General features: G+C 48.3%; 1 protein-coding gene across 2 annotated transcripts in view; it reads right to left on the reverse strand.

The window, feature by feature from the left end:
- Positions 1 to 2567: 2567 nt before the first annotated feature.
- NUB1 (negative regulator of ubiquitin like proteins 1) overlaps positions 2568 to 21890 on the reverse strand; it is a 32992-nt gene continuing 13669 nt past the window's right edge. For both annotated transcript variants that reach the window (XM_012929601.2, XM_058681346.1), the window contains exons 5-15: positions 20866 to 20936; positions 19171 to 19353; positions 18963 to 19054; positions 17710 to 17816; positions 12503 to 12689; positions 11344 to 11451; positions 10456 to 10608; positions 5288 to 5434; positions 3686 to 3778; positions 2928 to 3108; positions 2568 to 2811 (exon numbers count right to left, since the gene is read on the reverse strand). In XM_012929601.2, the coding sequence (XP_012785055.1) occupies positions 2633 to 2811; positions 2928 to 3108; positions 3686 to 3778; positions 5288 to 5434; positions 10456 to 10608; positions 11344 to 11451; positions 12503 to 12689; positions 17710 to 17816; positions 18963 to 19054; positions 19171 to 19353; positions 20866 to 20936 (1501 nt within the window). In that variant the 3' untranslated portion in view covers positions 2568 to 2632. The remainder of the gene's footprint in view (positions 2812 to 2927; positions 3109 to 3685; positions 3779 to 5287; positions 5435 to 10455; positions 10609 to 11343; positions 11452 to 12502; positions 12690 to 17709; positions 17817 to 18962; positions 19055 to 19170; positions 19354 to 20865; positions 20937 to 21890) is intronic.

The raw sequence follows: 21890 nt of genomic DNA on the forward strand, positions 1-21890 counted from the left end.
GGGGGCCACCCCTGCTTTGGCGCACCCGTCTAGACTCCACCAGTAGAGTCTACAGTAGAAGGGCACACAGTGTCCGGCAAGGAGCAAGCAGCTGGGCATACCCAGGAGAAACCCCCCAGAGGGTAGACGGGGGCTTGGGGGTCTGGCTGCGCTTTCACACCACCAGGCTGTCGGTGGTGCTGTGTGTGCCGCAGTCCCCAGTGCCAGGCTCGCCAGGGGTGCAGGGAGGGCAGCTGCAGGCGGTGTCTGCCTGAGAAGTCCTGGACCCAGACAGGTGGGCTGGTACCGTCCCAGTGCATAGGGGGCTTGAGTGCAAGGTCTGCCTGACAGCCCTTACATCCTGGGGATTACACTGCCAAGGCAACTTGCAAAATCCAAGGAACCCACATGCCCCCCCCCCCCCCCCGGGGAATGGGGGAATCCAGCTTGTCTTCGAGAAACCTGCAAAAATGAGTCTACATATCATTTTCTAGGTGGGACTTCTGCATGCAGACTTGGGGTGACCAAGCCATGCTGCATCTGGGTGCCACAGACATGGCCATCTCAACTCCTGGTCTATGTGCCTGCCAGTGGTGCAGTAAAGGGTGCAGCCACCACAAAGGGGGATTCCCTGTAGGCTGCAGTAGCACCATAGGACAAGGTGGGGCTGGACCAGAGGACTTGCTAATGAGCACACCTCAGAGACAAGTCCTGGAAAAATCCGCCGACTCCCCTCCTCAGAGCATGATGCACACAGGTGGCGCTGTGTTCTTGTCTTAGCAGCTCTGGTGCCTACACCTTCCCAGAATCCCAGAGCACAGCACCCCTGCTACCACCCACCCCGGGGCACACCTTCTGGGTGGGGTTCCTAAGGCGTGCCACTTACTTTTTCAGAGGGACCCTCCCAGAGCAAACTAGAAGCCACTGTTCAGCACTCATATAGCACAACACGCTAGGTATAATTTTGTATTTCCCATGACACAGAAACTTTGCTCAATTAGAGTATTAGGGGGACACTTCAAAAAGCTCATGAGAAATGGGATGAAGACAAGTTTAGGGACAGGCATTGTGGCCACCTGGGATGTGTGCATCCCATGTCGGAGTGTGGTTCAGGTCCTGGCCATTCCACCTCAGCCCAGCTTCCTGCTGGCGTCCCTGGGAGGGAACCGAGTGACAGCCCAAGGACCTGGGACCCGGTCATCCACGGGAGGGAGCCTGACACTGTCTCCAACAGGGTCACCACCTCAGTCTACGGTCAGCTCCCGCATGCTCTGTGGGTCCCACGGCCCCCCTCCCTGCTGAGGCCCCTTTCACCACCAGCCTGAGCCCTGCTTTTCCCATGAGATCTCATTTACATATTTGTGTTTTTAAGATGTATTTTTATTTGAAAGGCAGATTCACAGAGCGAGGAGCACAAACACAGGCCTTCCATCTGCTGGTTCACTCCCCCGCTGGCTGCCAACAGCCAGAGCCGAGCCAGGCCACAGCCAGGAGCTCCTTCCAGGTCTCCCACATGGGCTAGGGACCCGAGGACTTGAGCCATCACCTGCTGCCTCCCCAGGGGACCTAGCAGGAAACCAGATCAGAAGCAGGCAGCCAGGACTTGAGCCAGGCACCTGGATATGGAATGCTGCCAACTTAACCACTGTGCCACGTGCTTGCCCTGTGACGGCAGTCTGGGGCCCAGCCTACCCTGGCAGCAGTTTGTGCAGACTCTGGAGGAAGGAGGCAGCTCAGGAATATATCCATATGGCACTTGATGGCATCTGGCGGAGCCCAGGCTGAATCCCAGGTGCTAGACAGGATTTAATTTAATACGCTTCTACAGAGGAACGCATAGCGCGCTGACATTGGTTATTTGAGTCAATCCAAAGCTCATCACGTAGTTTTACAAATAACAAAAATCTCCAAAAACCCTGGAAAAAAAGTACTTCAATCTCTGAGAGGTCTTTTAGCTGGCAGAGAATTTGATACAACACCACAGAATCCAAAAATGTCACAAATATGGCAGCAGTTCAAACTTTGCCATTTCATACCATAAAATGTTTGTGATGAATGTTTACATATAAAATCTGGATTTCAACCTTGAATTTCAAGCGACTACCTTATGTGACTAAGGGCTAAAGCTATTTGTCACCATCTGGTCTCGTCACTATAGTTTGAGGGTTTCTCAGCACCCCTACAGCACCTGGAATGAAGAGTTAAGGACGAGTGAAGGGCGAGGGAGGAGTGGGACGCAGGAAGCTGGTGGGACTGCTGCAAGGCAGGGGGCAGATGATGGGCAGCAGCCATAACCACACAGCGAAGCTGGGCCAGGGGAACAGAGAGGCTGGCTCCTGAGGCCTTGCCCTCACCCCTGCTGGAGACCTGCCTCGGGCCAGCCCGCTCCTCTCCCCGGCAGCACCTTGCCAGGACAGACAGCGGGTGTTACAGGAGCAGTGCCTGGAGGCAGAGAGGGAGCAGGCCAGAGGTGGCTCCTCCACGACCCTCTGCTGACCGAGGCCTGTCCCAGCCCCAGCTGGTCTTCTCTGGACCTCCTGGACCTGCAGATGGAACAAACTCAGACCAAGCATGAGAACAGACCTGCATAAGGCTTTTCGTAATGATAGAATTTATAAGCAGAAACATAGTACTGTGATTTTTTGTTCATTAACTAGTTTTTCTTTGTTGCTGACTTTATATTTTCTATGTAGGATAAGTATTCTGCGATGATAATTTCTTCATCTTCCAGAGTTGAGTCGAGATAGTCTTCCTCATGTTCTGGAATGTCCTCCAGGATCTCGTTGATGGCCTCCGTCTCCATATCCTCATCAGTGGAGGCACCAGAGGTTCCTAGGGCGACACACACAGGAGCACATGAGTCCCGGCAGGAAGCCGTCCCAGCAGCCTGCACAGGGAGGGCAGTCTGGGTCAGCTCTGACCCCAGAGCACTCAGCCCTCAGACGCACCTGCAGAATCCGAAGGGGACGTGGATGGTGTGGATGAAGAACTGTGTTGCACTGAGCGCTGCAGATCGCGTGGCAGGAGTCCTCCATTGTGAGCAAGGGTCTGAGCTGCCAGCTGGACGTTGCCCCTGAACACCCTCAGTGCGGTGCTGGCCACCGCTGCATCAAAACCCATGTACACCAGCTAGGGAGAGCACAGGGTGTGTGACAGGCGGCAGCCACGACCATGAGACCCAGGGCAGGCTGCTGACCCAGCCCCGCCCTGTGAGCACAGCCAGGACAGCCCTCTCTCACAGGAAGTCACAGCGAGCTTCTGGGTGTCCTTTCTGACAAGACACCCTTCAGCTCCACCCAGAGCAGGGGGCAGCCTAGAAAGGGCCTCTCTAGACCTGTCTGAAAGGCCCCGTAGACATTTCAGAATGGGCAAGGTGTCACCCATGGCCAGTGTAACACCTCCAGATATGGGGTGCCATGGGCACACAGGTTGTGCAGTGCCATCCTGACATCAACCAGTGGCACATGGGGAAAGGAGAGGCACACCTAGAGGATTCCTGCCACCGTCTTTGCCTTTTCCTGCCCTGCTTCCCCAGCCCGACTGCTGCACACCTAGAGAGCCTCACCCGGGTGGGCAGCCAGGTGCCACCGGGGCCCAGAGCCAGGGCTCCAGCAGCCTCACCCAGTGTCCTGCCGCCCTTCACCCCCACTCTGATCCCCTCCCGAGGGTGCACAGGTCAGGGAGGCCTGACAGCGCTGTCACTCACTTGCTCAATGTTTTCCTGGGAAGGATTTTCTTGACTGTTGTTTTCAGAATCGGAATCCCTTAGCCACCACATGTGAGGGTTACTGAGGAGAATCTGCAAACACAGAACACGCTGCACACACTCAGACCCGGAGCACCTGCCAGGAGCCAGGCAGGGCCCAGTTCCTGTCTGCTCGCAGGGCAACGGCCAAGTGCAAGGATGCGGAGGGTGTCAGGGAGCAGGAGCGCTAGCCCAGGCTGGGGCAGCCCACGTTCCTGGAAGGCTTCCAGTCAGAGGTGTCACATAAGGGTTGACATGTGGAGGAGTCACAGAAAGCAGGCCAAAGCCCTCTCTCTCGAGCAGGTAGGCAAAGGAAGAATCTCAAGGAAGCCCACGGTCTCCCCAGAACTCAGACTCTGGGGCATGGGAGGGGTTCCGAAGCTGCTCGGCTGCCTTTGGTCTCTGCAACATGCCTTGTCCCCCAACTTCAAACGCCAAGCAGATGGGGCCGTTCTTGTGGCTCGGCCTCCTGGTGCCACGATGCTTGCCCCACCTTTAACCCTTCTGGTGAGGCTCCCTTCAGCACTACAAACAGGGGCTGATCGTGCTGGCGTACTACCTCCACGAAGCCTTGCCACTGACTTCATACTTCAACACACAAAACTAGAAGCTGAAATGCATTTTTTAAAGTAAAAAAAAAAAAGTGTGTATATACATATACACACACAAATATGGACACAAAAATATTGACCCCAGGGACTTTCTGAGAGACTGGATGGGCACAAAAATGCAGGAGGGGAGGTCCTGCTGCTTCCTTCACAGGGCTAACAAGGGCCCCTTGCACGCGTGGTCCCCACCGACTGCCTAGCCCTGTTTCTGGCCATAATATCCCCTAACTCCTCAAGCACCAACCCTAGTTAATGTACAACCTGAACTAGTCACCACACTGCCCAGGCCTCAGCCTTCCCGTGACCTGCTCCTGCCCATCCAAGCTGCTGCCTCGCTGCCCAGAGGGCTCCCACAGTCCCCCATCACCCTCCACCCTCGTACACTAGTAAGCGGCAACCCTGCAACCCCCACCAACCTGCGGGTTCCCAGAGCAGGTGTCTTCCACTTCAAGCTGCTGGGACACAGCACAGCACCTGCCCCAGTTGAGGACCCTAGAGCTGAACTCAGACTACATGGGACATGGGCTCTGGTAATGTCACCACTGAGCTGGATCCCAACCTGTTCTGTCACTTCTAAGAAATCCTTTGGGAAGCCTTTTTCCCAACAATGCACTATGGAATAAACAGAACTAGACAGTCAAATTTTAAAAAGTATTCTGAAACTTGAATGACCACCTTGCTCTTCCACTGTGGCAGTTATGGTTGCTTATGTCAAACTCCTGCCGTAAATGGAAACCCTCCCCAAAGCCAGGCTGTGGGCTCTGCTACAGTGGCCAGGGCCATAGCTGAGCCAGGGCCCATCACTACGGCTTTGTCAAGGGGATGGAGGACATGAGTGTGTCACCTCAGGTCCTAACCAGGATTGAGGTGGTAGGCTGGGGCCGGGCTCGGAGCCCCTCACAAGGAGGCTGTGGTCAAGGGGGACAGGCCCACTGCTCAGGGCCAAGGCACTGACCTTGAGGGCCTCGTCCAGGTTCCCACTGGCCTGATGGAGGGCCTGCTTGGCTGCATGTGTGGAATAGCCCATTCCTTTCAGATTGTTGATGTTCTCCAGGCGGCGTTTTTTCTTCTCTTTTTCCTCCTTCCTTATTTGGGCCAATTCCTTTAAGAGAGCAAAGTCCCACTAAGTTAGGGGATGAAATGTCACCAGGAAGCTTCCCCAGTTCCTGCTATGGGGGAAGCCTTGGGTTTCCAGGCAAAGGGAAAAATCATACAAGAGAAGGGATAGCCTATCTGGCTCAGTCAGACAGCAGGGGAACCACCAAAGAGCCCTGGGGAGCTGCTCCCAAGGTCCCAACTGGGAGGAGGCTGTGTAGGAAGGGGCGCCTCCCAGACTCCTGTAGCATGCACCACACCCCACAGGGCTCCCGTGGCTGAAGGCAGATCCTCTGTGTGGCAGCAATGCCTTAGGGTGCCGACAAGGCCAGTGTGTCCCCTAAGGTCACCAAGGCTATGTAACCCAGGGTTTAATCCTGCTTCTCTGAGCCACCACCGAGTGCTGCCACCACAGCCTGGAAAGGCCGCAGGGGCCTCTTATCCTGTCTGCTCCTCCTCCCAACCACAATCATGGCATCCTGTGTCTTGTAAACTGGGATGCTCATAAAAATAGCATGAAAAACAGGTCAGTTGTTACTTGACACATCCCACTCCCCACCAAAGTCTGAAAGCCACTTATTTAATCTAACCTCGTTTTCCCACTTAAGATACAAGCAATATTTCAAGAAAAGCAAGTGACCGGGCCTGTCTCCACACCTGAGCCCTGACTTGCAGCCACCCTCGAGGAGTCATCTCATCCCAGCCCCTCCTGCAGGGCGTAGTGTGGCACACCGGGCCACCACATCTGCAACTGCCTAGGCCCCACCCAGGCCAACAACCTAACCTCCCACTAAATGCACTAACCACACTGGCCACCAAGGCTGGGTCCACATCTACCTACACTCACGGAAAATGTCTCCTTGCCCCCATTCAGTGTTTCTCAGCACAGTTCCCTGCAATTCCTTTCTAAAAGTCTTAGAAATATGCTTTAACATTCAAGTATGGAGAAACATCTAAGACACAAGGTTCAGGCATTACTTAATCACAGGGGAAGCGCTGAACTGAAGCCTCAAAGAACACTCTAATTACCGTTTCACTTTTCCTGTAGTCATACACATATATATTAAAGTGTAGTATTTTCATACATATCTTCAAATTTGCATTTCTTTGAAAGGCAGAGAGATGAGAGAGAGAGAGAGATCCTCTCTCCTGGTTTATTCCCTACATGTCAGCAAGTCAGGCCAGGCCAGGCCAAGGTCAGAAGCTCCATCTAGACTGTTTCAGCAGCCCAAGCAGAAGGACTGAATGGGAAGCAGACACTTGCATAGCTCAGACGTGGGTGTCCGGTGGCATCCTAACCACTGGCCAAACATCCCTTACGCTTCTCCATACACACGCAGAGAATACACGCAGTTGGAAGAAATAAAACAGACCAAGTGACTGACTGTTGAGTGCTACACTGGCATGTCTTATGTACACAGTCCAATTCTTTATGAGAACTGAGCTCTAAGCCAAGGCTGAAGGTCAGGCATGATCTGGCTGAGTTGTGGATGCCCAGGCGGCTGCCACGCTGCCCATAACAGCCCCTCCACATCGCAGCACTGTAAGTTGTCTGGGCTTCTTCAGTTTCTTTTGGCCTGAACTCAGGGCTGTGCTGTGCTCATATTTAAAGAATGTGAAAGCTGACAAATCTTCACATATCTTCAAAATCAACCCATCAAGATGCTCAAACCCAGACCCCTGGGCACTGAGAAGGCAGCACACTGCAAGTCTGCACCCAGAGTGACCACAGCGGCTCTGTGGGTCACTGTGTCTTCCCATCCATCTGTCATCTCCCTAAGGTGCAGGGAGCCCATCCCAGCGCCCCAGGTAGGCCCCAGGGGGCTAAGCTGAGGAATGTAACTCCAGCTCTTGCCCCAGGCCCAGCTTGCGGTCTCAGCACTGCCCTGGCCTCAGAGAGTGGACCAGAGGTCTGATAAGTGAGCAGTTCAGCTGCCCCTGAAGGACTGCTGCCCTTGGTGTGACTGGGTGATGCTGCTGCCTCAGACAGGAAGTAGAGAAACAACACCAGGCCCTCAGTGCCAGGCACACGCCATGGAACCAACTCCTTCCGAGACCCTTCACAACGCAGCAGGCCAGTACTCCCAGCACTCTCTCCCTTGTTTGGATCAGCCTGATCTTGTGCTGTTACTTTCCACCCACAGTGGAAGAGTGAGAAGGACCAAGTGCAGTAGACCCTGCTGACTCTCAGCTGCATGCATCGCAAGGACTAACATTTAATTCATAAATGACACTCAACTTTAAAAGCTAGTGTCTGAGTCAGTCTTGTCCTCATTTGTAAAATGAGAATTGTCAGTCTCCTAGGTCGCCAAATGGGATATGGGACAGATGGGACCAGTCTGGCAAGCATGGGAACCAGGGCAGGGGGCGAGCCTGGTGGGAGTCATTGCAGGTCGCTCTGACTAGGCTGCAGCTCCCACTGGTTTGTGCGGAAAACAGGATCGGGCTGGACTCTAACTCCCTTTGGTTTGAGTAAAACACGGGACTGGAGACAGAACTGACCCAGCAATTGCAACTACTAGTGTGTGTAGGCTGATTTGGGTGACAGACTGTGCCAGACACTGTACTGGCAAGCAAACACAAGAATCAGTTCTGGGATGGCGTCAGATGAGGTTTCTTTGGCAATTTCCTACCAACTGAACCGCTGGACTCAGAACCCCAACCATGGAGAGAATTGCCGGTTCCATGGTCTGACTGTGGAGTGCTGGGCCTCTTCAGTGTCAGACGGAGCAGTGGACAGCATATCCAAATGTACATGGAGGATATGGCAGTACATTGGAGCCTCCAGAAGATACCTGGTACCATGGCAGAGGACGGAGGACAGAACAAACTGATCAACTACTCCAAGCGTTGGCAGACAGAAACTGTAAGTTGGACCACAGCAGCCAGTGGATTCTGGAAAGATCTCATCACGACTGGAGTGGTGGGATTGACAATTCAGGACTATGGAACTATCAAAACCTCTTGAAAACTTCTTGGCATTGTAAATTTCCATTTTTCTTCCTGTTGTTGATTTTGTATTGTGGGTTTTCATTTAAGGGGAGGTATGGTAACTGTGTAATGGAGACTATCATAATCAGATGTAAGGATGCAATCCAGTATGCATCTCCACTTCCAGACTAAAGATGGACTCCCAATGAAACTGTTAATTATATCTTGACAACAGGATGCTGGGCTCTCTGACATTGTCCATGCACGCAATGATGGACATATGACTGTGTATGAAGAACTATAGTAATGACATAGGGGAACTCAGTGCTTTGGAGAGAACATGGGGAGGGGTAAAAACAAAATCCCAGGGCCTATGGAAATGTATCATAAAATGATAATTTAAAAAAAAGAGCCTTACAGGTGGCTACAAGCAGAACTGAACTATAGCAGCACTGTGAGAATGCTTTAGGAACAATAAACTATTGTAAATGCTAGTAAGATCTAATCAACAACCAAGTAAGGTAATAAATACAGTTATCGGTAATGCTTCTTTTTCTATAGAACTTAGTATTTCAAAGTGTTTGTCTTCACCTGCTAACTTGTACAGCAAGGGAACATGATTAGGAGGGCAGTCAGGACAGGCTGGAAGGAAGAAAGCTCCCGAACATGCCTGGTGCTGTCAAGGAGAAGCTGGAGGCTGGTGCTGCACTGCGGCTGGTTAAGCACTGCTGTAACACAGGCATATCTGAGCGCTGGTCCAACTTCCTGCAGATCTGCCTGGGGAGAAAGCAGAGGATGGCCCAAGTACGTGGGCCCCTCTCACCTATATGGGAGACTCAGCTGGAGTTTCTGGCCTCAGCCCAGCTCCGGCTGTTAAGGCCACGTGGGAAGTAGACCCACGGGAAGATTACTCATTGCCTGCTCTCAAATAATCAATCTTAAGAACGAAAAAAAGAATCCAACAGCCCTTCTGACTGGCTGCCACATCATCTACCCTTGAATCTACCCTCTCCAGCACCATGGATGTGAACCGCTCCTGTCGCAGCCCTCCAGGCTGGTCTCCTCCCACAGGACTTTCACAGAGGACTCAGAGAGGGACTGCCGGTCATTAAAGAGAAAAACAAGGGTATCAACAGAAAAGATTCTGGACGTTTGTGGCTAGAGTTCATAGCCAAGACAACCTAGTACTAACTTCTTGTTCTACAGAGAAGGAAAATGATTCCTATCATCAACTATTTCAAGACCTGTCTATTATAAAATAGATAGTGGACATAAGGTTCCTTTCAACTTCAAAATTCTAAAGTTTAATTTATTAATGGTTATTGTTAAAAATCTGGCTTTTATGACCTGACTCATGTTTCCAGGCAAGAATGAAATCCCGGGACCAGCATCATGGCACAACAGGATAATCCTCCACCTTCCAGCACTGGCATCCCATACAAGCACTGGTTCATGTCCCAGTTGCTCCACTTCACATCCAGCTCTCTGCTTAGGGCCTGGGAAAGAGGTCAAGGATGGCCCAAAGTCTTGGGACCCTGCACCCACGTGGAGACCTAGAAGAGGTTCCTGGCTCCTGACTTCGGATCAGCTCAGCTCTGGCCTTTGTGGCCATTTGAGCAGTACACCAGCGGATAAAGATCTTTGTCTCTCCTTCTCTCTGTAAATCTGCCTTTCCAATAAAAATAAATAAATCTTAAAAAGGAATGCAATCCCAAACTCTCATAATGGTCCCAGGGGGAAAGCCCCAGAGGTTTCCCAGGGGAAAATACAGCTTCCAGAAATACACAATGGTGATACCGAGACCGAAGGGGCATGAGGACGGGGACAAGGGGAGAGGGAGATGCTGAGGGTGTAAGCTGCCATCACAGCTGGAAATAAATCCAAGGGAACCTCACTGTGTGAAAATCGGTGTAACTGAAACAGACAAATTTCTCTTCTTCTTGATCTACTGACAGAGTCCCCTGGTACTAATGCCTCCCAGGGATTAGCACAGATACGGATGGACACACACACAGACATTTCGGAAACAAGCTTGCCATTGCTGTAAGTTTCATAACTACACCAAGACCAGGTCTCCACCATGTGCTGCGGGGGTACCTCTCTACGGTTGGTAATGTGAGTGGCTGCATGGTCCACGTTCCCGTCACATGCCCTGAGGCCAAGCCGGGCTTCCTGGGCAGTAAATCCCAACTGCAGCAAGTTGTGAACTTTTGACGGATCAATATACAGTTCTTTAAAGAGCTGGCGTGCCTACAGACAGGGAGAAACACCAGAATCATGTAACTACAGCAACATTAAAACTTAACACAAAGCTAAAACCCAACAAAAATTAGACAACCCACCAAGAAATACAGTGTGTGAGAATGAACTTATTATCAATTAGTACAGACGGAAACAGGCCACACTACTGCTTGTGATAACGCATCTATGTGTAACACTAGAGGCAGGCTGGGCTAAGTGGTTTCCACTCCCCCTGGCTTTTGTAACACTCCCTAGAATCTGAGCTATGCACATGGCATTTCTCACCTTCCCAGGCAGCTAGCTGTGGCCTGAGGGTTAAGTCTGGGTCAATGGGTTGCAGCCAAGGGAGTGCAGCAACGTTTAGGTCATCTTTGTGAAGGGGCTCATCCTGGACGCCGTCTGGCACCCTCTGCTGGTGAGGCGCTGACCCGAGCATCCTGGGATGTCCCTAACTGCTGCACTAACTGTTCTGTTTACTCCACAATGCTGGATGAGAAGCATCAACCACTTTGCAATTAAAGTCATTGTCTTTGTGACGCTTCCTTATGACAAGAATCTTGCCTGTACCCTAACAGATACAGATACACTATGCTGTATGTGAGGGAGAGGGAACAGGAAACAGTTCCCATAAAAATAGATGCCCATTTCTCTCAAACCACAATTTACACCGACATTACACAATATTAATAGCTACTGGGGATTGAAAAAAGAAAAGCAGGTGGACTGGGTCACCTCCCTTCCTACCTTGTTGAGGTACTCCGCAGCCTCGTCACCATTCCCACTGTGATAGTTTCGAATACCTTGAAGCAAGTAGAGTCTTAAAAACAACACCTTTTCTTTCCCACAATTTCCCTAAAATTATTGGGGGGAAAAGGGTAAAACTGTCTTAGTTCCAATTACAGGGCTGCAACACATGGCTATAATCCCTTTGTCTCCACAGGAAAGCGCCTGTAGCTTCACTATCGCTGGTGGCAAACGTTGAAGAGCCCCAAGCACAGGAATATGCCTTGTATCCCCAAGCACAAAAACGGGGCCAAAGCATCTGTCTTCACCCATCCAGGACCACGGCCCTTCTGGTCAGCAGAGAAAAGATAAAAAATCCAAACAACTGTTGAGGTGTAGTGAGGTGAACCCACATGGGAGGCCTACATCCAGACCCCACTTCTGCACCAGCTGCCTGCCAATGTGTCAAGGAAGCAGCAGACAACGGCCCAAGGACTTGGGGTCCCCCTCAGCCACACAGGAGAGCTGGATGGAGCCCTGGTAGCTGCAGCAAATGGGAAATCTCCCTCTCTCTGCTGCTACACCTTTCACATAAATGAATCTTTTAAAGAGAAAAGAACCTTTATTATTCAGATGTCTATTTTCTACACTTACATCTTGTACTAGGACCAGAATGATCACTGACTAGGAAACTACTGCCCAGGGCTAAATACCCCCACACTAAAGTAACAGCCAGATTTGTGAAAGATAAATAAAAACACAGGGGAGGCTGGAGCCATGGCATAGTAGGTTAAGCCTCCACCAGCATCCCATAAGAGCATTGGTGTTGAGTCCCAGCTGCTCCAATTCTGATGCAGCTCCCTGCTTATGTGCCTGGGAAAGCAGCAGAAAATGGCTCAAGTCCTCGGGCCCCTGCACCCATGTGAGACCAGGATGAAGCTCCTGGCTTTGGGTTATCCCAGCTCTGGCCACTGCAGCCACTTGCAGAGTAAACCAGCAGATGGAAGATCCCTCTAAGTTCCTCCTCTCTCTAACTCCGCCTTTCAATTAGAAACAAAAAGAGCACAGTGCACACCCCAACTACTGTGCAAATAAAATCACCTTTTGCTAGCAGTCTCTAAATCCTCCCAAGGGAGTAAACACACACTCAATGTACTTGGAACACACTACAGTAACATACTTTTATGTGGACCAGTCGCTGGTGATTTTCTCCATAGCAATTCTTAAAGCATTTCTGAGCCAAGTTTAATTTTTTTTCTGCGTCATCGAGGCATTCCAGTTGCTCTAGGCGGAAGTAACACCACACAATATCCAGCTGGAGCACTGCGTAGTTATCCACTGTATCCAGCAGCTCTCTGCAGCACTCACTGGGGAAAAGACAGCATCGACAAGTGGTTAGAAACCTCGCTGTGAATTACGCAGTTCTTTCAGTGCTGGGTATATTGTCAAAGACTGCTCCAAAATACAACACCAATGTTTAGGAAGGGAACCGTATTTACAATCTGATCTTTCAAATGGGAAAAATTAATTTGGGCTCAGGACCACTGTGCAGGACCCATGTACACCCAACTACCCTGCAGGAAGCAGAACCGAGCAACAATGCGGCAGTAGCCCTCATCAAATGGGGAGACCAGGCTCAGAGGCCAATTTGTCTACAGCTCTGACACAAATTAGAATCACCAGATATGAGCACTGTATTCTGAAAAATACTGATGTTGGGATCCCAGCGAGGACTGAGTCCAAATGTCTTATTTCTAGATAAAATGTCACTGTAACTATTGGACAGCCATGGTTGAGAAGCTCTGTTTCACACACTGAAGAATCTACAATGAATGCCTCAATTGACAAAGGTTCTGACATGGCGTTCACATTCAGTCACATTAAGCCTGGCAGGGAAACGATGAAGAAAGCGCCAGGCTCGGGGCTCGCACTGCAGCACGTCAGGCTAAGCCACTGCATGCGTATCAGAGAGGTTCTGCTTCCAATCCAGCTTCCTGCTCATACATCTGGGAGGGCAGTGGAAGACAGCCCAGTGTTGGAGCTCCTGCCACCCCTGTGGGAGACCAAGACAGAGCACTGGGCTCTGGGCTCTGGGCTCTGGGCTCTGGGCTCTGGCCTCAGCTCAAGCTACTGCAGCCAGTGGGTAGTAAACCAGTGGATGGAAGGTTTCTCTTCCTCTTATCTGTGGGTGTGTCTCAATCTCCATGTCTTTGCCATTCTACCTTTCAAATAAAATAAAATAAATCTGAAGGAAAACAACAAAGCAAAAACAAAGTGCCAGATTTTAAATGCCTGGCTGCCTTCTCAGGACCGATGGGCAAGCTACACACTCAGCAGGACCCCAGGGACAGAGCAGAAGGTAACACACAGTCAGTTCACCACCACAGAAACTCACAGTCATCGAGATTACTTTCACTTTAGACTGAGATAACCCTTAAAATTCATAACGCAAATCTAGATTTCAAGTCTTCAGTGAGAAAAGAACACTTGATACAATATATCACATACATTTATAAACTATAAAAATTTTGTTTTTAAGATTTATTATTTACTTGAAAGGCACAACAGAGGGATATCTTATCTGCTGGCTCACTTTCAAATGGCCACAGAAGCTGGGCTGGGCAGGCTGACGTCAGCAGCCCCGGACTCCACCTGCATCTTCCACTTGGGTGGCAGGGCCCAATTGTTCGGACCATCTTCCACTGCTCCCTAGGTACATTACCAGGGAGCTGGACTGGAAGCAGAGCAGTCAGGACTCCAGTGGGCACTCTGATATGGGCTGCCTGCTTCAACACAACACCAGTCCCAAGTTTGTTTTCATTGGTATTCTAGTAAGACCACTTCTGTATAAACTAAAACGTACATGTCTGCAAAATCCCCATCTTGTCTACCAAAATATACTTTAAAAAAGTAAAAAAAACAAACAACAACAGCAGCAAAACTAAAAGGAATTTGTCTTTTTTTTTTTTTAAAGACCTATTTTTATTTTTATTGAAAAAGTAGACCAGAGCTACAAAGAAGACAGAAAGCTATTCCATCTGCTGGGTCACTCCCTAAATGGCCACAACAGCTGGAGCTGAGCCAATCCAAAGCCAGCAGCCAGGAGCCTCTTCCAGGTCCCCCATGGGTGCAGGGTCCCGCAGCCTTGGACTGTCCTCGACTGTTTTCCCAGGCCACAGGCAGGGGGCTGGATAGGAAGTGGAGCAGCCAGGACACAAACTGGCACCCACATGGGATTCCAGCTTGCAAGGGGAGTCATCACAAGGAGCCCCAATTCAAAACAGCAGCCTCTTGGGGTGAGCGAGCGGGCACACTTACAACACTATTTGGTACTCCTAGAGTACTTGGGTTGGAGTCCCCGCTCAGCTTCCAATCCAGCTTTCCATGAATACGCAAGAGGCAGCAGGGAATGCTACAAGTACCTAGGTCGATGCCACCTACACAGGAGACCTAGACTGAGCTCTGGGCTCTGACCTCACGCTGACCCAGCCCCGGCTATCATATGCATCTGGGGGAGTGAGCCAGTGATGAAGATCTGTATTCACCTCTATCCATCTCTGCATTTCAAATACAGTGAAATTTTACAATGGGTTCTAAGGGGGAGACCTACACAAACTGTCCAGTGGGGAGGAGGAGTGATGTTATTGCAGCAATATTTTTATATTAATTAGTTATCTGTCATGTCTACTCTTTGTGACCGTCTGGAAACCAGCACTTGATTTTACACACAAGTGTACCCACAGAGGTAAAGGAACTGGCTGAGAGAGACTTTCTTCAAAACTATTTGATGGAGAATTTGACTTGGAGAAAACAACTCTAACAAACGTGACTCAAACTTACAGCTGAGGTGAGGTTTTCCGTTCTGTCTCTGGACACAACCAACTTCCAGGAACAGAAGGCTGCCCTGTTGTTTACAGGAAAGAGACAGAATTCTGCTCTATTTTGAAATTTCTTACACTGTCAATGGGCAATTTCATATTTAAAATCATCAAAAACAAAGACAGAAATGACCTATTTTTAGTTAAAAAACAATGTGTACTTATCTCAGATTCGGCCCAGAATTAAGCATTTGTCCAGCAAGGGAGGAAAAAAAGAAAGAAAAGAAAAAAAGCACAGCACAGGTCTCAGAGAGGTAGATTTCATTGATCTATTTTTAATAAATCAACACTTACATATCATTTTGAAACCACCATGCCTATGCTTGAAACATAGGTTACTTGGCAAAAAGAAACCATTTAGTTAAAGCCTAGTGTAAGACGAGCTTTACTAACTCCCTGTCTGTCAGCACTGGCATCCCATGTGGGTGCTGGTTGTATTCCAGCTGCTCCACTTCCCGTCTAGCTCCTTGCTCATAGCCTGAGAAAACAACAGAGGATGGTTCAAGTCATAGGGCTCCTGCACCTGTTTGGGAGACCTGGAAGAAGCTCCTGGCTCCTGGTTTCATTCAGACCAGTTCTGGCAATTGTGACCACTTTTTTAGGAGTGAACCTAGCATCTGTCTCCTCTTTCTATAAATCTGCCTTTCCAATAACAAGTCATTTTAAAAAAGAAACAAACAAAAAGACAAAAAAGATGAGCTTTAAAGTATATTTTTATTACTACTGCCACAATGTACAATTCTAGCAGCTTAATATTCAACAGTCAAAATTCCAATGGATAGACGACATCTTTATTTTTTCCTCTTTCATATAAAAAATCTTTAAAAATATTTATGGTATAAATTTATTTAAATAAAATCTGCTGAGTCTAATTGTGGAGAATTAACCTTTTAGGGCTCCAGCTGGCTACTTAACAGAGACTTAATGTTTGCCTTATGAAATATTTGCTAAAGATAACAATTTCAAGAGAGATAAAGTTAAGCATAAATGTTTTTCTGCAAGAAATATTGTCAAAGAAGTCACCTTTAGTTCTATTCATTTTCAGGAATTTGAGTGACTTGGTTTAATCTTTTAGTTTTGTCCTTTATTTCACACCTGGAGTTCACCAAGGTTCTTATATCTGTTTACAGTTTTTGCCACTCTAAAAAATGTGGACTGGGCCCAATGCAATAAGCCTAGTGGCTAAATCCTGGCCTTGTACATGCTGGGATCCCAAACAGGCATTGGTTCACATCCCGGCTGCTCCACTTCCCGTCTAGCTCCCTGCTTGTGGCCTGGCCTGGCTTGTGCAGGCCTTGGGACCCTGCACCCACGTAGGAGACCCAGACCAAAATAGAAAGGTTAACTTTAAGCCATTTTTACATAACAAGCATACTTTTTAAAAATTTTTTATTGGAAAGTCAAATATACAGAGAGGAGGAGAGACAGAGAGGAATATCTTTCATCCAATGATTCACTCCCCAAGTGGATGCAATAGCCGGAGCTGTGCTGATATCAAGCCAGGAGCCAAGAGACTTCTCCAGGTCTCCCATGCAGATGCAGGGTGCCAAGGCTTTGGGCCATCCTTAACTGCTTTCCCAGGCCACAAGCAGAGATCTGGATGGGAGGTGGTGCCACTGTGATTAGAACCAGTGCCCATATGGGATCCCAGTGCATGCAAGGCAAGACCTCAGCCGTTGGGCCACCCGGGTACAATTCTACTTTCTAAATGTTTAGTAACCCTGGGTAAGGGTCACCAAGTACCATTTCTCATTCAAATGAGCCAGGAATCCTTAGGAAACTTGATGCCTGCTCCAGGGCATAACACCTACAGGACCAGCGTGAAACAGCTCAGGCCCCAGAGATGGGACTATGAAGTCCACTGTAACAGGTCAAAGGACTCAGACAACACCTGCTAATTGCAGTACTAAACCTTGAAACACATCAAACGTTCTAGAAACTATGAATTAATACTGATGCTTAAGAAAAAGGAAACCCCACCACCACATGTTGAAGATGTTAGGAAACTAGTACATCATTCCAAAACTAATAGCAACAAGGAACCAAGTGTGCCTCAGCTGAGTCAAATAGTGGGTGAGAAAAAAACGTTTTCAGAATTCCAGGAATAAATGCAAAAGGACTAATTGGGTGTCACCATCTTGTAGCCTCTAATGAAACATGCATATGGGGAATGACTACCAACGTCTACTCCAAAAACATGAAACGAAAAACTGACAGGAAACTTAACAACAAACCAGACCTGCATCACATCGGCAAAGAAAAGGAGAGAGAGAGAATATCCAGATACACTTATTACAAAAGAAGAGTATGCATGCTCGCAAAACTTACACAAGAGGCCAATCAGAAACACACAAGAAATAGAAATACACAACAAGGCTAGTCCATGACTGCTCTCTCCATTAGCCACTGTGTCCTGGTGGGGACCTGACGTGCAGGGGAGGCAGTGCGCTCTGTATAAAGTGTGTCATCTTCCTTAAAGCTGGTATCCAGCAAATGCAAAGGTGCCTACCAGAAATATCTGTCGGCGTCCAGCAGACACGGCAAGGCTACTCCATATTCCTTTCTTTTCAGGAAAGCTCTGCCCTTCTCATGATATCCCATAGCTAACATAAGGGCCTAGGGAAAAATGTGGATGTTAAAAAAAAAAAAAAATCACCTTAAAATATCATTAAACAAATTATATTAAAAGCATTTTAATTCCAAAAAAGAAAAAAAAAGTACAAAACAAATCACAACTCAAACCTAAAAAGCCAAAATTAAGGAAAATGTAACTAGCATTTTATCTCATTTATATACTGAAAACAAGCACTCCATTTAATGTGCCTGGCACTGTCCTAAGTAGCAGTTTACCTTAGTACCTGCTGCTAGTAACTTTTAAGACTAAGCTTATTAGAAAGCAGCCAATAATGCTTATACTTATTCTAAAAAAGGTAATTCATTTCATGTTTTAATCAGGTTTTTTCTGAAGTAATCGTAAATTGTACTTCCAAAACAACTTTTAGAAGCTAACCCAAAATTTTTTCAAGCTTATTTTTTTTTTTTTTAGATTTGAATTTTATACAAGTCAGGCTCAATAACAGTTTTCCAAAGAAGCTAGATGTATTCATGTAAAATGAGCAGTGAGCAAATAATCAACATTTTCAAAAAACAAACATCAATCCACAAAGTTCTATTAAAAGTTAACTTTAACCCTTAATTTTAAATGAAAGAATCAAACAGGTGAAGGCCACTTGAAATTGTCCTTTAAAGAGGAAAGTTAGCCTAGCTGAGCCATCAGAGCTCTTCACTCGAAGACGCACTGGCACCCAGCTCAGGGACTGAACTCAGGCTGCAGCTGTAGAAAGCTGAAGGCCTGCTCGCCACGTCCGGTGTGTAGAAGTGCTGTCACCTCCAGCTCCCACGACAGCGATGGGGCGTAAGGAAGCAGCGAGGGGCTGGGACCACCTGCTGCTTACTCTCCAGCCCCATAGCCTGATCCTCACTTATGGAACACATCTCCCTAGAAAAGAAAATCAAACCAAACCTGCAGCCACAGGGAGCCAGCGGGTCATGTCACTGAGGCATGGCAGAAAACTACTGCTGTATACAACTCACAGCACACTACAGGAAGCTGAGGCCGACTGTATGCAACTACTCACCACATGGCTATCTTCTCCTCTGATAAGTTTGGAGACAAACAACTGTTTCTCTCATGACATCCCCAAGGTAAAACAACTAGAAAGCCACTTATGTTCCTGACTACAAACCCAGACAGGTACTCACCTTTCTTTCCGACGGGGGAATTCGGATTGATCTGCCCGTCTGATTAGTTATATCTAAGTATGGTGTCGTCTCAGGATCCACGACCATCTCAGCTGCAAGCACACAAGGAACTCCATCAGTGCACCAGTCAGCAGCCTGACGGCACCAACGCCTGCTGCCCTCCTGCCACCTTGCAGCGCTGTAGGCTGTGCACCCCAGGTCCCCATACCTCTCTCTGCAAGGATCTCGAGTCCTCGCTTGGTCCTCTGAATCTGTTTTTCTTTTAATTCAGCCTCATTTTGTTCCTCTTCCTCTACCTGGAAGTTTTTCCTGACGTCCTCTTCAGACTGTTTTAACTCAAGCACCATCGCTTTTACATTGTGAGTCACTCCTTGTTCTTCAAGGCTGTTTTCTGTAAAAACCCAAATTGCCATGTTATCAAAAGAACCATCATATTAATCAGTCCGTTTCTGTATTAAATGAAATACAGAACCTGTACTAAACCTGCACTAACATCTGCAAACCACCATGCCAGACATCTGGTAAGAAGGTGTTTAAATAGGCCCAGCGCAGCAGCCTAATGGCTAAAGTCCTCGCCCTGAAATTGCTGGCATCCCATATGGGCGCCAGTTCTAACCCCAGCGGCACTGCTTCCCACCCAGCTCCCTGCTTGTGGCCTGGAAAAACAGCCAAGGACAGCCCAAAGCCTTGGGACCCTGCATCTGTGGATCACTAGGCAGGCTGTGTGGCAGGGGATGCTGGAAGAAAAACAAAACTGGTCCTAAGCCCTTACAGATTAGAGTACCTCAAAAGTCACAGAGAAATGAAACTAAAAGGTAAGTTTATTTTGGTGCTAAAATTTTCGAAATCTAAGCACAGTTTCTTCATAGTTGGCATTTTTTTCATGAGCTTTTTGACAGCTCCACATATACATGTAATGGGAAATGGCTAGAGATGGGGTGCTAGAAAGGAAGGCAAGTATATCCAGAAGGGTCACAGGATACCACATCAAGGCAAGAAGTGTGAACATGACTCTGGAGACCACAGGAACCCACAGCAAAGTGAGGAGGCTAGGGGTGCTTGCCTCAACTGCTGCAACAGCTCACGTTCCCCCAAGTGCACACTTGTTTCCTTGAAGCACACTCCCCTCCTGCAGCCAAAGCACACTCCCCTCCTGCAGCCAAAGCGATCCTTAACACAAAATATGAGCACGTGTCACTGCCCAGCACAAATGCCTTCCCATTGCTCTCATGTGGGAGAAGGCACGTCTAGTCCAGGGTTCTCAACAGCAACACTCGTGATAGCCTGGGCTCACAGTCCCTCTGAGAGGGCTGCCCTGCGCACTGCTGTCTGCGGTAGCTGGCCTCCTGCACCCAATCAATGACAGTAGCACAACCTTCCTCCAAATCACCACAACCAAAAAGGGCTTCTAGCTGTGTCAAAGTGTCACCCCAGCTCTGGTTGACAAAACTGCGCCTGGCTGGGAACACTGCAACAGGGTCCAGCAGCACTTCTGCCTGCCCTCCATCTCTGCAAAGCGCCTCACTTTACGCACTCAGCCACACTGGGCTTGTCACTGGGAAGCTCTCTTAATCCAGAACATTCCCCACTGCAACCTGTCCCCTGCTGTCTCAGCTTCAGCTCTTCTTTTTCAGGGAGAATTTACTGGAGTGCCTCTCATCCTCCCAGCACACCTAGATTTCCATTCAGCAACATTTTATAAGATCAACAGTCAGTATCTTTTTTCTTTTTCCCATTAGGAAACAGCATACAGCAAATACTAGAAAGTTATTTTCTATTACACATTTTTATGTTAGTAAAATTCCAAAATAATTCGGTTTGGATTGTAGGTGTCATAAAGCTAAGAAAAAAGAAACTCATTATTTCTGTATTAGTTTGCTTGGGAAAACTTGCCATAACATACCTAGTTGGAGCTGTTTCTTGTTTATGACAATTTTGATATAATTTTCTTGAAATCCAAAGGTTTCAGCTATTCTGTAAAATAATAAAACCAGTGAAAACTGTAGGAAAACAAATATTAGTATCCACTAGAAGATGTTAAACATGATGGTTATTTTGTACCTCAACCAGCTCACTCATGAACATCACTTTACAAGAAAGCTGGCTTGGAGCAGGTAGTCAGCCAAGCAGCAAACATGGCAGTGTCCCATATTATATTAGAGTGTCTGGGTTTCACTCCTAAGTCCAGTCCCTATTTCCAGCTTCCTGCCCACAGACCCTGGGAAGCAGGGGGTCACGGTTCAACTAATCAGGATTATGCTATCCATGTCGATAACTTGGATGGAGTTCCTAGTTTCCCGGCTCTAACCTTGACCCGGAAGGAGTTCCTTGGTTCCCGGCTCTGACCCTGACCTGGAAGGAGTTCCTTGGTTCCTGGCTCTGACCCTTACTGTGTGGGCATGAAGAGGAAACTAGCTTAACAAACAGCTATTTCATAGTGTGTAACAGACGGGTCCTTCTCCAGAAGGTGGACATCACAGCGCTATGTGGCTGTTTTCACAGGAAGGTCCCTGCTGTACATCAGGAGAAAACCTGGCCCTTATCCCCTCTGTGGGATCCCGCGAGGAGCTCCTACGGAACCCGTCCCAAGCTCACTATTTATGTGTGCTAGATCAATGACGCATCAATGCAATACAATCAATGCAACAGTCTGATTAGACTAAAGAAGAAAACAATAAAAATCGGTTGACAAAACACTGAGTGGCTGGTTCTGGAAGCAGTTCAAAATACTCGTCACATAACAATTTACAAGCAGAAGAAGTAACTGCCCAGGCCTTCCAGTTAAGACTCCACAAGCATGCTATAGTCAGGTCTACTCTTCCTAATGGCTGGTCCAACAGCCTGAAATAAGCTAAAACACTGTGCTGAAGGTCAAGGCACGCCTAGGACTACATTTCAGAACTAACGATGTGCCAAATACCAGGTTGT

This window comes from Ochotona princeps, chromosome 25 (genome assembly GCF_030435755.1).
Source record: "Ochotona princeps isolate mOchPri1 chromosome 25, mOchPri1.hap1, whole genome shotgun sequence".
NCBI classification, from domain to species: Eukaryota; Metazoa; Chordata; class Mammalia; order Lagomorpha; family Ochotonidae; genus Ochotona; species Ochotona princeps.